The sequence below is a fragment of the Sturnira hondurensis genome, unplaced genomic scaffold (assembly GCF_014824575.4).
Source record: "Sturnira hondurensis isolate 20B ecotype Veracruz unplaced genomic scaffold, ASM1482457v3 Scaffold0014104, whole genome shotgun sequence".
In the NCBI taxonomy this organism is placed as follows: domain Eukaryota; kingdom Metazoa; phylum Chordata; class Mammalia; order Chiroptera; family Phyllostomidae; genus Sturnira; species Sturnira hondurensis.
Genome location: NW_028086735.1, coordinates 148928 through 164114, shown reverse-complemented (window position 1 = coordinate 164114; position 15187 = coordinate 148928). Strand labels below are relative to the sequence as shown.

Sequence of the window (15187 nt, the reverse complement as noted above, 5' to 3'; positions counted from 1 at the left end):
CCATCAGTAAATGAATGGATTAAAAAAAATGTGGTACATATACACAATGGAATTTTATGCTGCAGAGAGAAAGGAGCTCCTACCTTTTGCAACATCATGGATGGAACCGGAAAGTATTATGCTGAGCGAAATAAGCCAGGTGTTGAAAGGCAAATACCATATGATCTCACCTTTAACAGGAAGCTACACAACAAAACAAACAAGCAAGCAAAATATAACCAAAGACACTGAAATAGAGAACAGGCTGACAGTGACCAGAGGGGAGAGTGGAGGAAATTTCAGGGGAAATAAGGGAGGGATTTAGAGGAACACATATAAAGGATATATGGACAACACCTGAGAATGGTGGAAATGGGAGGGAGGGTGTAGCATGGGGGTGGGATGGGATGGGAGCAATAGACAGAAAACTGTACTTGAAAAATAATTTTTTAAAAATTGGGGGAAAAAAACAAAAATGCCAAAATGGAAAAATATGTGCAACATCTATGAGCAATAAAACACTAATTTCTCATTCATCAAAATATTGTTAGACATAAAAATAGTGACATATCAATAACCAAAAATAAGTATAAAATAAGTATAAAAATAAGTAGAGGCATACACAAGTAGTTCAAAAGAATGGGAAAATTCTACAACAGTACTGAGACCTCTTTACCTCAAAGATTGGAAAACTTTCAAAATAGAGTGCAGATGACATGATCCTGTGTACAGAGAACTCTAAAGATTCCACTAAAAAAACTAGTAGAACTAATAAGTGAATTCAGTAAAGTGACAAGATACAAAATTAATATTTAGAAATTGGTTACATTTTATATGTTTTAATACATTTTTAAATCTCTCTTGTGGTTTAAAAGAGAGATTTAAAAAGCAATCCAATTTGCAATCACATAAAGAAAATAATAAAATACCTACAATAAAACCAAGGAAGTAAAAGAACTGTATTCAGAAAACTGTAAGATACTGAAGAAAGAATTTGAAGAAGATACAAAGTAATGAAAATATATGCTGTGTCCAGGGATAGGAAGAATTAACATCGTTAAAACATCCACACTCCCCACACTGGCCAGGTGGCTCATTTGGTCGGAGCATTATCCCATATACCAAGAAGCTGCAGATTCGATTTTCAGTCAGGGCACATACCAAGGTTGTGGGTCCAATCCTTGGTCAGGGTGCATACTGGAGGCAACCAATTGATGTTTCTCTCTCAGATCTCTCTCTCTCTCTCTCTCTCTCTTTCTCTCTCTCTCTCTCTCTCTCTCTCTCTTGCTCGCTCACTCTCTCTGTCCCTCTCCTTCAATAAAAGCATGTCTTTCGGTGAGGATTTTTTGAAAATGTCCATACTACCTGAAGAAAACTACAGATTCAATGTAATACCTATCAAAACACCAATGTCATTTTTCTCAGAACTAGAACAAATAATTCTAAAACTTATGTGGAACAACAAAAGACCCCAAATAGCCAAAGAAATCTTGATACAGAAGAGCAAAGTTGGAGGTGTCACACTACCTGATATTAAAATGTACTACAAGGCTATAGTAATCAAACAGCATGGCACTAGCTAAACATACAGATCAGTGAGACAGAATAGAAAGCTCAGAAATAAACTGACACCTATATGGTAAATTAATGTATGACAAATGAAGCAAGAATATACAGTGGAGTAAAGACAGTCTCTTCAATAAATGGTGCTGGGAAAACTGGACAGAAACATGAAAAAAATTAAACTGGGTCACATTCTTACACCATGTACAACAATATACTCAATGAATTAAAGACTTTTAAATATAACACTTGAAACCATAAAACGCCTAGAAGAATACAAGCAATAAATCCCTTGAATTACTCTTAGAAATATTTCTTGAATTTTTTAAATATCTTAGGCAAGAGAAACAAAAGAAAAAAGGAACCAATAAGACTACATCAAACTGAAAATTGTAACAAAGCAAGAGTCCATCAACAAAATGAAAAGACGACCCACTGAATGGGAGAATATATTTGACAATGATACATTTAATAAGGGGTTAATATACAAATACATGAGGAACTTGTATAATTCAATACAAACACACACACAAACACAAAACCAGACAATCTGTTAAAAAATGGGCAGGGGACATGAAAGGGCATTTCTCCAAAGAGGACATACAGATGGCTAATAGACATATGAAAAGATGCTCAACATCACTAATCATCAGGTAAATACAAATTAAAATGAGACAAATACCTCATGATCTCACCTATAAATGGAACATAATCAACAAAACAAACTAGCAAAGAAAATATAACCAGAAACATTGAAATAAAGAACAAACTTACAGTAACCAGAGGAGAGAGGGGAGGGGATGGGGGGGAGGGAGGGGCTGTCGAGGAAAATATATAAAGGACACATGGACAAAGTCAAAGGTGGGTAAGATTGAGGGTGGGGATGGGAATGGGTAGGGTGGGAGGGAGTGGTGGGGAGAGAAAATGGAAACAATTGTATTTGAACAACAGTAAAAAATGCAATTAATAAAAAATACAATGAGATATCATCTTGTACTTGTCAGAATGTTTATCATCAATAAATTAAAAATAAGTGTTGGTGAGAATGTGGAGAAAAGTGAACCCTCATGCACTACTGGTGGAATTGTGAATTGGTGCAGCAACTGTGGAACACAGTATGGAGATTCCTCAAAAAAGTAAAAATAGGGGTGTGTTATGACCCAGCAACTCCACTTCTGGGAATTTATCTAAATAAATTCAAAACACTAATTTAAACATATATGCATCCTTCTGTTCATTGTAGCATTATTCAAAATAGCCAAGATATGCAAACAATTTAAGTGTCTATTGATAGATAAATGAATAAAAAGTGTTATGTGTATAAAATGGAATATTATTCTGTCATAAAAATAAATTAAATCTTGCCCTTTGTGACATCATGGATGGACAGGGTGTTATGCTTACTGAAATAAGTCGGACGGAGAAGGACAAACACCATATGATTTCACTTATATGTGAAATCTAGAAAACAAAATAAATAATCAAAACAGAAACAAAATCAGCTACAGAGAATAAATTAATGACTTGTAGATGGAAGGTAGGTTGGGGGGTTGAGCAAAAAGTTGAAGGGATTAAGAAACACAAACTGGCAGTTATAAAATGGTCATGGGGATATAAAGTATGCATCAGGAGTATAGTTAATAATATTATAACTATGTATGGTGTCCAATGAGTACTAGACTTATCAGGGTGATCACTTTCTAAGTTATATAAATGTGCAATCACTATGTTGTATGTCTCAAACTTATACAATATTGTATGTCAAACATCCTTGAAAAATATAAAATAAATACACTTCAAAATCATTAAGGTAGACTTAGGAGATACACACTTTTTATTAATTGCCAATGAGAATCTAATTAGAAACATACATTTTACATATTGTGGAACATATTTAGAGCAGAAAAAACACCATATTCTTAATTTTAAAAAGATGTAAAATGTTCAATTAATAAAAGCATTTTTATTATTACTCAAAGAAATATGAAACAAAAGAGGAATTTGGAAAACAAGCTTTTTATTGTTTGTTAAATTGGTAAAGTGGCAAAGAAAAGTCATGCATTAGAGAGACATATGGAACACCATCAACAAGACTAATAAGTGTGTAACTGAAGTTGCAGAAGAGAAAGCAAAGCTAGGGCAATAATTGAAGAGATCCTGAGTGAAAGTTTTACAAAATTGGAGTACACATCAAGCTATAGAATCAAGAAGTTCTATATATCACTAGAATAAATACAAAATCATGGTGCAGCTTAGAATTGCTGGGGCTGAAAGCATAAAATCTACAAGTGAGTCAATGGGAATTATGGGGTAAAGAGTCAATCCTCTATTTCTTCTTTTCTGAATGTGAGCATTTTAGCTATCAATAACAAACAAATGAACTCGTGGTTCAATGTGTATTTTACATCTCAGTGTTCTTCATTTCAACCAAGTTGGGTATAATCCCAATATTAGAGTCTTATCTGAGCTTTTCACAGGCCATTTCATAGTTCTTTGTGGTTGGAAGCTTCCCAGAAAAGTAGATCCTGTGATGGTGGCCCTGTTGTCACATCTCTTCACCATAAATCAATAAATTACACCTTTTTCACTGTAGATACATTTATCTGTAAATCCAGAGGCAATATCCATGGAATCTAATGTCCGTTAATCAAACACTCTGTCAGCCCCAGATGATGTGCTGGCAGAGAGACTACAGGCAGGGAAGAGAAGGCCAGATCTGCAGTATGAGTCAGTTTCAATAAGGACAGACCTCTACCCACTGCATGGAGGAAGGTAGGTGATATAATTGGCTTGCCACTGCATGGGTCTGTTCTCTCTGGGGAATGGCACCATATCCATTTCTCAGTATCAGCCCCTTCTGCTGATCAAGTGTTCAGTAGCAGAAGTAGCAGTCATGAGAACAACCTTGGTAAAAGTGAGTACATATTTTTGGTCTCAGTTGGTCACTGATGTGAGATACAAATATTCATATACTTTGTGCTCATACACATAGGTCCATCCTCAGTCTTTTCTGCCAGACTACTTTTCTCTTTGATATTGCAATTTTGATCTTTCAAGACCACTAGCAAATCAGCAAAGTCATTTTTTTCACTCTCTAGAAATTCAAATTTATTTTTACTTATAATCAATATTCCTTACAAATTTAATAACTAAGTGAAATTTTTATTGCTCTTTTTAATAATAGAATTTTCTCTCACTAGTGCACATTAAAGTCATCTGAATAGGCTGTGAAGTAGCAAGAGTCCATATTTTGGCTTGCACCATGACACTGAATTGAGCCATTCATAGAAATCCCTCCATGAAACCATAAAATTGAGCTGAAGTAAAGGTATTGATGCCACAGAAGTAGGTGATATGGGGCTCTTGACTACCTGTTTGCATTGATTACCTGTGCATTTATACCTGCTTCAGCCTGGTCCCAGATATACACCACTTTCAATACATAATTGACTCACCTTTAGCAGGAAGCTAAACAACAAAACAAACAAACAAGCAAAATACAACCAAAGACACTGAAAGAGAGAACAGGGGACAGTGACCAGAGGGGAGAGGAGAGGGAATTTCAGGGGAAAAAAGGGAGGGATTTAGAGGAACAAATATAAAGGATACATGGACAACAACTAAGAATGGTGGAAATGGGAGGGAGGGGGGAGCACGGGGGGATGGGATGGGATGGCAGTAATAAAAAACTGTACTTGAAAAATAATTAAATAAATTTTAAAAAACAGGAAACATTTAAGTATAAAACTAGCAAAATATGTGCAGAATCAGTATAGTGAAAATTCAGAAACACTGATGAAATTAATCTTAAAAATGTAAATAAATACATGTATTGTTAAAAAATACATAATGACTTATTGCTGTAACAGCTAGATATCATGATTTGTTAAATTCAGTGATGCTTAGCCCATGATGAACAGTGCTCGCTACTCAGCCACTTGATAACCCTCAGTCAAGAACTCAGTTACTGGTAACACTCCATAGCACCTAAGATTTGCTTTACAAATAGTGAATAGTTCTCTGCAGGGCTAGTTAAATGTAAACAGGTATAAATCTTCTCCCTGGCAGTGTAAATTACCAGAATAAAAAAATAAAATGCAAATCTGATATTTTAGTATCTACTAGATAGTGAGAATTATTTATTTATTTAACAACAACAAAAAACAGAAAGAAAAAGATAAAATGTCAATTAAGTTATACCAGAAAGTTCACAGACAGAATATATCAACCCATGATTCAAGTCACAGTTCTACTATTATTTGGATGTTGCTCCTTCTAACTCCAACATAAGTTATACCCATATAGCTTGCAGAAATAACCAATAGCATTAAAAATAATTTACAACAAAAAGTATACTGATTTTTGTAAAGTTAATCATCATGACAAATGTATGTAAACTGAAAGAATATCACATTTTTCAGTGGATTTTACTGGAATCAGAATACATTCAGTGAGTTCACATGAATTTGATTTCCATGGCTGTTTCCCCCTCTGTTTTCAACATGGATATATTCATCCAAAAACCACCATGCAAAGTAGTAGTAAGAGAATAAGCAGGGAGAGAAGAGGGTCATTCCAGCTCTCTTGTCAATTTTGCTTTAACTGTTTTTTTTTTCTGAAAGTTCATTTGAAAAACAAGGCTTTATTGGTAAATTTTAATATTTGGAAACCCTTGTACAAAAACTTTGAATATTTCAAATAATAACATCTACTAAGAATGTCTTCATTTGGCTATAGAGCCTAGTAATCACATTATTTCAGTCTCTTATCAATATACAAAAAATACTTTCATATAAGGCAGTTTATATCATACAAAATTTTATTTATCTGCCTCGGTAATTATTAACTTATCTATGCATCTACAAATGTCTTTGCCCTAATAATATGAAGGGTCAAACATCATTTTTCTTCTGACCAAAATTGTATTGAAAACCCATTCCAAAATCAATAAATCAATTTTATAATTGTTCATTGCAAAGGAGCAATCGCATACTAATTAAACCATTTGAAATTTCTCTCGATTCATAAAAATTATGAGCAATGGGAAAAACAAGTTTCTAGAAGCTTGAATTAATATAAGAACCAGTGTAGTTTTCTAGTGAAAGTTACTTTTAATTTTCCAAATTAATTCTGATACACATTAATTTTATGCAAATAGATTAAATATTTTTAATTTATAAAATAAAATTTATCTTACACATTAAACATGTTAATTGTTAGCTCAGGAAAATGCCAAGCTCCTAAAACAAAGATATCCAGAATTAGTTAGAGTAGTATTAAAACAATTAACATTTATTAAACAGATATTATACATTTTACATGACTTCATTCCTCAAACAATTTTGTGGTGTAATTACCATTATTACCTCCCTTTACAGGTGTAGAAACTGAGGCCATGAGACATTAAGTTTCCTGTCCAAGTTTACACCACTAATAAACTATAGGACTGACTTTAAACACTGGTAAAAAGACAAGTGGAAGAAGTAATCCTGATTTTCTGGCCAAGATGGAGGCATAGGTCGAAAGGCTTTTACCTCCTTGAACAACCAAAAGAAGGAAACAACATTTTTTTTAAAAAAGCAACCAACCCTGGCTGCCGTAGCTCAGTGTATTGAGCGCGGGCCTGCGAACTACACTATCACAGTTCAATTCCCACTCAGGGCACATGCCTGGGTTGCCAGCCAGTTCCCTGTGGGGGATGCACGAGAAGCAACCATACATTGATATTTCTCCCCCTTTCTCCTTCCCTTCCCCTCTAAAGATAAATGAATAAAATCTTTAAATTTTTTTAAAAAAATTAAAACAAAAAATAAAGAGCAACCAGAAGTCAGAAAATCCCAATGAATGGGAGTCCAACAAAAAAGGAGTTCGAGAAGAAACATTCATCAAGACTGATAAGAGGGGTAGAGATGGGCACCTGAGATGGAGAAGACATGCTGCAAGGCAGCAGCTGGTGGACTGATATTCTGACGTTCTTGTGTAGATAAACCAGGAGGAACAATTGGGGACTGAGACAGACCATGTAACACAGGGTTCCAACACAGGGAAAAATAAACCTCGGAAACTCTGGCTCTAAAAACTTGAGGGGGGTGTAGCAGCAGGAGAAATAGCCAGTCTCTTTAAAGTGGGACAAGAGCTAGCAAGGAGCATTTGTTCCCTCTCTGACCCCTCCCCCACATACAGCTTCACAACACAGCAAAGTGGGTTTTCTTGCCCTGATGAACACTTAAGTCTCTGCCACTTACAACATAACAGATGCACCAAGACAAAGAAATATGGCCCAAATGAAAGAATAGATCAAAGCTCCAGATAAAGGGGTAAGCGATGAAGAGATAGCCAACCTATCAGAAGTAGAGTTCAAAACACTAGTAATCAGGATGCTCACAGAAATGATTGAGTGTGGCTGCAATATAAAAGAGGAAGTGAAGCTATACAAAGTGAAATAAACATTCAACCAGAACACAATGAAGAAACAAGAATTTGAAAAAATTAGGAGAGGCTTAGGAAGCTCCAGGACAACTTTAAATGCTCCAACATCTGAATCGTAGAGGTGCCAGAAGGAGAAGAGGAAGAGCAACAAGTGGAAAACTTGTTTGAAAACATAATGAAGGAGAACTTCCCCAATCTGACAAAGGAAATAGACTTCCAGGGAGTCCAGGAAGCCCAGGAAGCTCATAGAGTCCTAAAGAACTTGGACCCAAGGAAGCATACACCAAGGCACTTCATAATTACATTATTCAACATTAAAGATAAAGAGAGAATCTTAAAAGCAACAAGAGAAAATGAGACAGTTACCTACAAAGGAGTTTCCATAAGTATCAGCTGATTTCTCAAAAGAAACCTTGCAGGCAGGCAGGGACTGGAAAGAAGTATTCCAAGTCATGAAAGGCAACGACCTACATCCAAGATTACTCTCTCAGCAAAGCTTTCATTTAGAATGGAAGGGCAGATAAAGTACTTCCCAAATAAGGTCAAATTAAAGGAGTTCATCATCACCCAGACTTTATTATATGAAAAGTTATAGGGACTTATTAAGAAAAAGAAGAAGATGAAAACTGTGAAGAATAAAATGACAACAAACTCACAACTACCAACAACTGAACCTAAAAATCAAAAACAAATTAAGCAAACCAGTAGAATAGGAACAGAATCACAGAAATGGAGATCATGTGGATGGTTATCAGCAAAGAGGGAGTGGGGGAGAATCGGGGAAAAGATACAGGGAATAAGAAGTATAAATGGTAGGTACAAAATAGACAGAGGGAGGTTAAGAATAGTATAGGACATGTAGAAACCAAAGAATTTATATGTATGACCCATGGTCATGAACTAACGCGTGGGGGATGTAGGTGGGAGGGAGCGTGCAGAGAGGAGGGTAATAAAGGGGAGAAAAAGGAACAACTATAGTAGTATAACAAATAAAATATACTTTAAAAATTGGTAGGTACAAAACAGTATAGGAAATGGAGAAGCCAAAAACTTATGTGTGTGACCCATGGACATGAACTAAGAGGGGGAGGAATGCTGGAGGTAATGGGCATACCAGACAGACGGGTCTAAAGGGGAGAAAAAAAGAATAGGACAACTATAATAATGTAATCAATTTTTTAAAAGACACAGGAATCTAAGACTTTACTCCTACACTCAGAGTGGGTCAAGGTTCTGCACAGTCTAAAATTTATAAGGTCTGAAGGAACTTCTGTAAGAAAAAATAGTAAAAATAATGAAATTTCCAAATTTATCCTGATACACATTAAATTTGTAAAATTATATACCGATAGGGACCAAGTGGCTATGAAACTGAGGCTTTATCATAAACCCATCATCATTATACTGGATAGTATTTTGTAAATTGTTTTTCAATTACAGTTGTCCCCATTTTATGCCTTTACTCTCCCCCACCCTTCCTCCTCTACTGTCTTTGTCCATGGGTCCTTATATATGTTCCTTGATGACCCACCCCCTTCTTTGCCCCATAATCCCTTCCCTATTCCCTTTGGTCGCCGTCAGTTTGTTCTTTCCATGTCTCTGGTTCTATTTTGCTTGCTTGCTTTTTTGTTAGGTTCCACTTATAGGTGAGATCATATGGTATTTGTCTTTCAGTGCTTGGCTTAATTCTTTTAGCATAATTCTCTCCAATTACACTGCATTATATTTTAAATTTTTTTGTGAAATATTTTTGGCAGTACACATTATTTACGTTTTTTATTACCATTACATTTACACAATTCCTCCACATATTACAATGTAAATTTTATGTTTCTTATCTATACCTGATTTTAATAGGTTCTTTCATCTGCATCGGTTATTCTACTTAATTTTACATGAAAATTTAACATTTTTTAAGCTCACAGTTTTTTACAATTTTTAGAAGCTCATAGTTTTGGTATTACCAAGCTTCATGGCTCCTCAAACAACTAAAAGAAGCTGAAGTTGTTTGCCAACATAGTCTTCTCATAAATTCTTAGTGTTTCAATAGTCCTTCAATTGTGTTGCTGAAAATTTAGACCATTTATAGCTTTCCTCAATTTGGTATGTTTAGTTAACTGTTGGGAACTCTCCTGCCTGGTTTCAGAAGCTATAAGCCCCTATTGCTAAGGCTTGAGTAAGGGACCATAAGCCACTAAGGAGACAAAACTTATCCTCCTGGCAGGGGCACAGCCTCTGTCCCCTTTACTTTACCCTGTTTGACCCTTGGAGGATGGCTGGATAGTTTAGGGAACCTATCCATGTGGAAGGGCAAATATAGCCCAGCCCTATCAGAAAGTCAATAGGCATGTGTTGGCGCACAGGAAGCCAAACCCACAGATCAGCTTTCCCGTGGGAAATCAGGCCTGCATTATACCTAGGTTGCTTTGAGGCTTGCTTTTGCTAAAACTCCCTCACCCTGAATTGAAACAGAAAATGTTTACTGCATATCTTTAAAGCAACTTCCTGAAGTCTGTGCTAATTCTCCAAAGGATGGAGTATAACCAGACCAATAACTCTTATCGTTCCCTTGCATCTGCAACAGTTTTTCCTTGTTAATCTGTAAGAAGTAATTAGTAACATCCTTTCCTTTGTTATCTGTAAAAAGTAATCACCTAAAGCAAATTTGAGCATAATGAATGAGAACCTTCTTTGATGTATCCTATAAGAAAACAAAAGTCTGTCAAAGCAAGGGTCAAGGCACTCTTTCTCTCTCAGAGAATAGCTGTGCCATCCCTTCTTTTGCACAGCACTACAGTAGTCTGTGTGACTTTGTTCGTCACATCCATAACACCTTGGACATGGCTGGCCAGAATCTGCATTAGATAGTCAATGATGGGTAAGATTCCTCAAGGAAGGAACAACCTGACAGGCACAATCATGAAGGATTTATGGGATTATAAAGAAGGGGTGATGGGCCTTCACCTCTCAGCTTTGCCATAGCCTGAGTCGTCATTCTATCTATAAAAAGTCTCCTAATATATTGACTGCCTTGCTTCCCCTGCCTGACTCAAGCTGAAAACCTTGCCAAAGGAGGGTGCAACCCTGTGCAGGACTGGGCAATCCCCAGCTGGGGGGTTGGGGGCAGGGGGAAGGGGGAGATCAGGCCTAAGAATGCATAAAATCCTGTGAAACCTGCTTTGTTAAGAATGCCCTCAGTTTAAATGTTAAGGCTCCAAATACAAATTGACCTTGTTTCCCAAGATTTTACAGCCTATTGGCATCACCCTGTTTATCAGACCCTGACTCAAAAGTACCCCCTCGGTCCTGGAAATGTTATCTGTAAACCTTATCTCCTTTCTTTGATCATTACTATCTGACAGTGATTGATGAGTTTTACATGCAGTCTATGTCTATCTATGCAAACTAAACTCAGTAAAAGCCCATTGAGAAAGAAGCCCAACGCCCTTCTCCACTGAGAGATTGGTCAGCCTTTTCTCCCCAAGTAGACCCTGTCCTGGTGGATTTATTCTCATCAGCGGTGGTCAGGAGGGCTCTTCAGGATGGAGCTCTCCTACAGCTAACTACTTTATGTTCATCTAGCATGCTTTGCAAAGTATGATTTTACCTTAAAACACCCTGGTGGCAAACGGCACCATCTTTACTACTGCTTATGTAGCCTATGGCTATGTCACTGCATTTATCCTTGGTAAAAAGTATCATCAGTATGTTGAGATGGCATGGTGATAAAATCACCCATCTGTAGCTCCTCATTAAATTAGATGTTTATTTCATATATAGTGATTTTTTTTATGTTCACTCTTCATCCTGAGCCATCAGTAAAGCTGGTAGGTAGTTTGCTGTATAAATGGAAGTCTGCTAGAGAAGCTATCTATGGTCGTTTCCATTCTCAGCTACGGAGCTTTGCTATGAATCTAACTACTCTAGCTCATTGTTGACTTGCTTTAGAGAGTTGTCTGTTGCCCAGTTACACCTTTGAGGGTTTGAGCAAAAATGTCCTTGACCTTTAGAATTCTCCAGACAAACACCAAGGAAAATATTTCCTTTTCTTTCTTTTTTAAGCAAATATATTTATTTCTAAAATTTACACTACAGTTTACAAAGTGGTATTCCATCTTCTTTTGTTTCATCTATGCAGATTTTTTTGGTTGATGTTAAAGTACAGTTGTCTTCATTTTCACCACCCCATGCCCCCTGTACCCATCACTGCCTCCCAACCTGGAACCTACCCCCTTTGGCTTTGTCCATGTGTCCTTTATACATGTTCCTTTATGGCCCTTCTCCTATTATCTCCTATTATCCCTCTCCCCCATCCCTTCTGGTTACTGTCAGTTTGTTCTTTTAAAATAAATATGTTATTTGAAAGAATTACTTGGAGGCATCTATTATATACATGCTCAACATTTTCTAAATAAATGAGCTCCTTGATCCTGAACATTTGTACAAGTAACTAAAACTGAGAGAAAGTTCATACACACAACCTACATTGGTTCCTTTATGTCACTTTCAAATAGAATCATGCTCTTATTTTGAGGATATAAACACATTTCACTCAGCAATTAATACTGTAGACATTTTATCCAATGATTTCAAACATGGCTCACTTTGAAATAAAATATCACACATTTTTAAACTCTTAAGTTGTTTTCTTTTTTGCTTAATACACTAAGGAAGAAAATGCACACTGATTTAAAAAACACATTTTTGTCACTGGTTTAAAATTAGTAATTAGAAATTTTCTTTTCTTAGCTTCTTTCTCATTGATGACAATTAGTCTATACATACTGCATGGTTTTCTTTTTTTTACTTGATAATGCCAGAAAAGAATAAACATTTGATATTCATCAAATACTGTGGTTGCAACAGATCTTTACTCTTGTTGATATAAGTTGGATAATGTACTGGACCATATATTTCATAAATATAATTTAGTAAATTCTAAATAAAAGTTCATTCTTTTATGGTTACCATCATTCAAAGAAGATGATTTACAAAGCAAGGCATCCAGGAGAATTATTTCTCTTGACCTTCAATGGTTGCAATTCCAGTACTGTACTGAGCAGCAGGTAATAACTTGTGTACCTTTAAGCTAATCTTGAATCTAGTATTATCTAAAACAGTATAAATATTGGGGGGGCAGGGCAGGAAATATAAAACAGAAAACTGTACTTGAATAAGAATTAAACAAAAAATATATTTTTAAAATAGCCATTCATATACAGAAACATGCTCGCTACCTTAAGAGTGTATTACTAAGCACAAAATTCTTATTTTTGCAACCAAATATTAAAAGGAAAATGTAATTTAAGCAAAGTGTAAAGCACTGTAATACTTTTAAATGAAAGCATAGGCTCTTCACAAATTCACTTATTATTATTAACAATATCTCTTAATTTAAATCAATTTTAACTTCCCAGACATTAAGCTGCCATAGTTTTGTATAAAACAAATTGTACTGCCTTGAAACTCATTTCGTAATATTTTCTGATTCGCTGAATTCTCCAGGCTCTTTAGTCATTCTGCATTATCAGAAGGAGTTATGGCTGTGTTTCCTTCCTTGCTAGCTGAAAATGAGTAGTGCAGAATCCTCTATTTATAGCATTTTTTTTAATTCATCAACATTTGTAATGAAACGTATATATATAGGCTTTTCTTCAATAGAAGAGAACACAAATTGATTTAAATGTTACGCACTAATGACTCAGAGATACGTATAGAAAATTGTTGCCTATTTGTCAGAGGCCAGTTCTATATAGCAGTATTGAGTTTCTAAGGCATACAAACATAGAAATGTTACTAACTTGTCATACTTTAGGGACAACTCTTTGAGTAACTCAATTGCTAGTGTTATATAAATATTATCTCCTAGTTATCTTTCAATTGATTTTTTCTCTTCTCATTTTTTTCAAAGAACAGGATATTAATCTTGAATTTCCTAACTGGAATAGTCACTCTTGGAATTTTTATAGATATTCTTAGTTTCCAGAATAAACTGCTTTTGTCAATTTGCTTTTCCAAAACTTAAAATGTATTTTAAACATATGCATGAAATGGTTTTAAAAATAAACTTACCTTGTATTTTTACAAATTTTGGCAATTACGGTTTAACAAGAAATAAAAACCTAGCAGATGCTGTGTATTCAAAAACTGTGGTACTTAATGCCTAGGATGTTAAAACTAGAAGTCAAACTAAAACTAGATATTAACTAAAAATAATGCAAAGGAGTTGCCTTGTTGTAATTTAGAAGCCTATTTTTTAATTTTCTCATGGCTATCTTCACTTCTTGGTTTCTCAAAGTATAGATTATTGGATTCAGAATTGGAGTAAAGATGGTATAAAACACAGACAAGATCTTGTCTGCTAAAAAACTCCTTAGTGGCCACATATAGATGAAGATGCAGGGCCCAAAGAACATGAAGACAACAATGAAATGACCTGTGCAGGTAGAAAGAGCCTTAGATGACCCTCTTGATGAATGGTTCTTGATAGTAATGAGGACAATAACATAAGAATTAAATAAAAGAATAAAGCAGGACAAGGCAATTATGCCACTTGTTGAGATCATAAAGAGGCCCAGGACATAAGTATCCACACAAGACAACTGGAACACCACAGGAAGGTCACAGAAAAAGCTGTCTACATCATTGGGACCACAGAATGGTAAAGTGAGAGCAAATACGACCTGGCTCATTGAATGTATGACTCCCACAGCCCAGGAAGCCACCACAAGAGCAACACACACCTGGGGACTTAGGATTGAAGCATAGTGGAGAGGCTTGCATATTGCAATATATCTATCAAAGGACATAGCCATAAGTAAAATTATCTCTGTACCAGTAAAAAGGTGTAAAAAAAATATCTGGGTGATGCAGCCATAAAAGGAGATGGTTTTGTGTCCAGTAAGGTAGTCTGTAATCATCTTAGGGGTGGCAAAAGAAGCAAGAGACATATCGATGATGGAAAGGTTGGTAAGTAGGACATACATAGGTGAATGTAGGTGAGTATCAGCTATAACTGTGATGACTATGAAGCTATTACCCACCATTGTCGCCACATAAAACAATGAAAACACCATGAAGAAAAACATCTGTAGCTCCCAAGAATCAGACAGTCCCAGTAAAACAAATTCAGAAACAGTAGATTTATTGGCCACATCCATTGTCCTGAGTGACAGGTAGAACCCTATATTTAAAAAAATCAGAGAAAATATGATTC

The 15187-nt window shown here is 35.6% G+C and overlaps 1 protein-coding gene across 1 annotated transcript; it reads right to left on the bottom strand.

Annotated features, from left to right (window-relative positions):
* Positions 1-14177: 14177 nt before the first annotated feature.
* LOC118998426 (olfactory receptor 4K2) lies at positions 14178-15131 on the bottom strand. Its single transcript, XM_037062631.1, has one exon. It carries the CDS (start codon positions 15129-15131, stop codon positions 14178-14180), a length of 954 nt encoding a protein of 317 aa, XP_036918526.1.
* Between the last annotated feature and the right edge of the window lie 56 nt (positions 15132-15187).

Bases quoted from the DNA above. Each gene is read 5' to 3' on its own strand.
- LOC118998426 (XM_037062631.1), bottom strand. From the start codon at position 15,131: ATGGATGTGGCCAATAAATCTACTGTTTCTGAATTTGTTTTACTGGGA.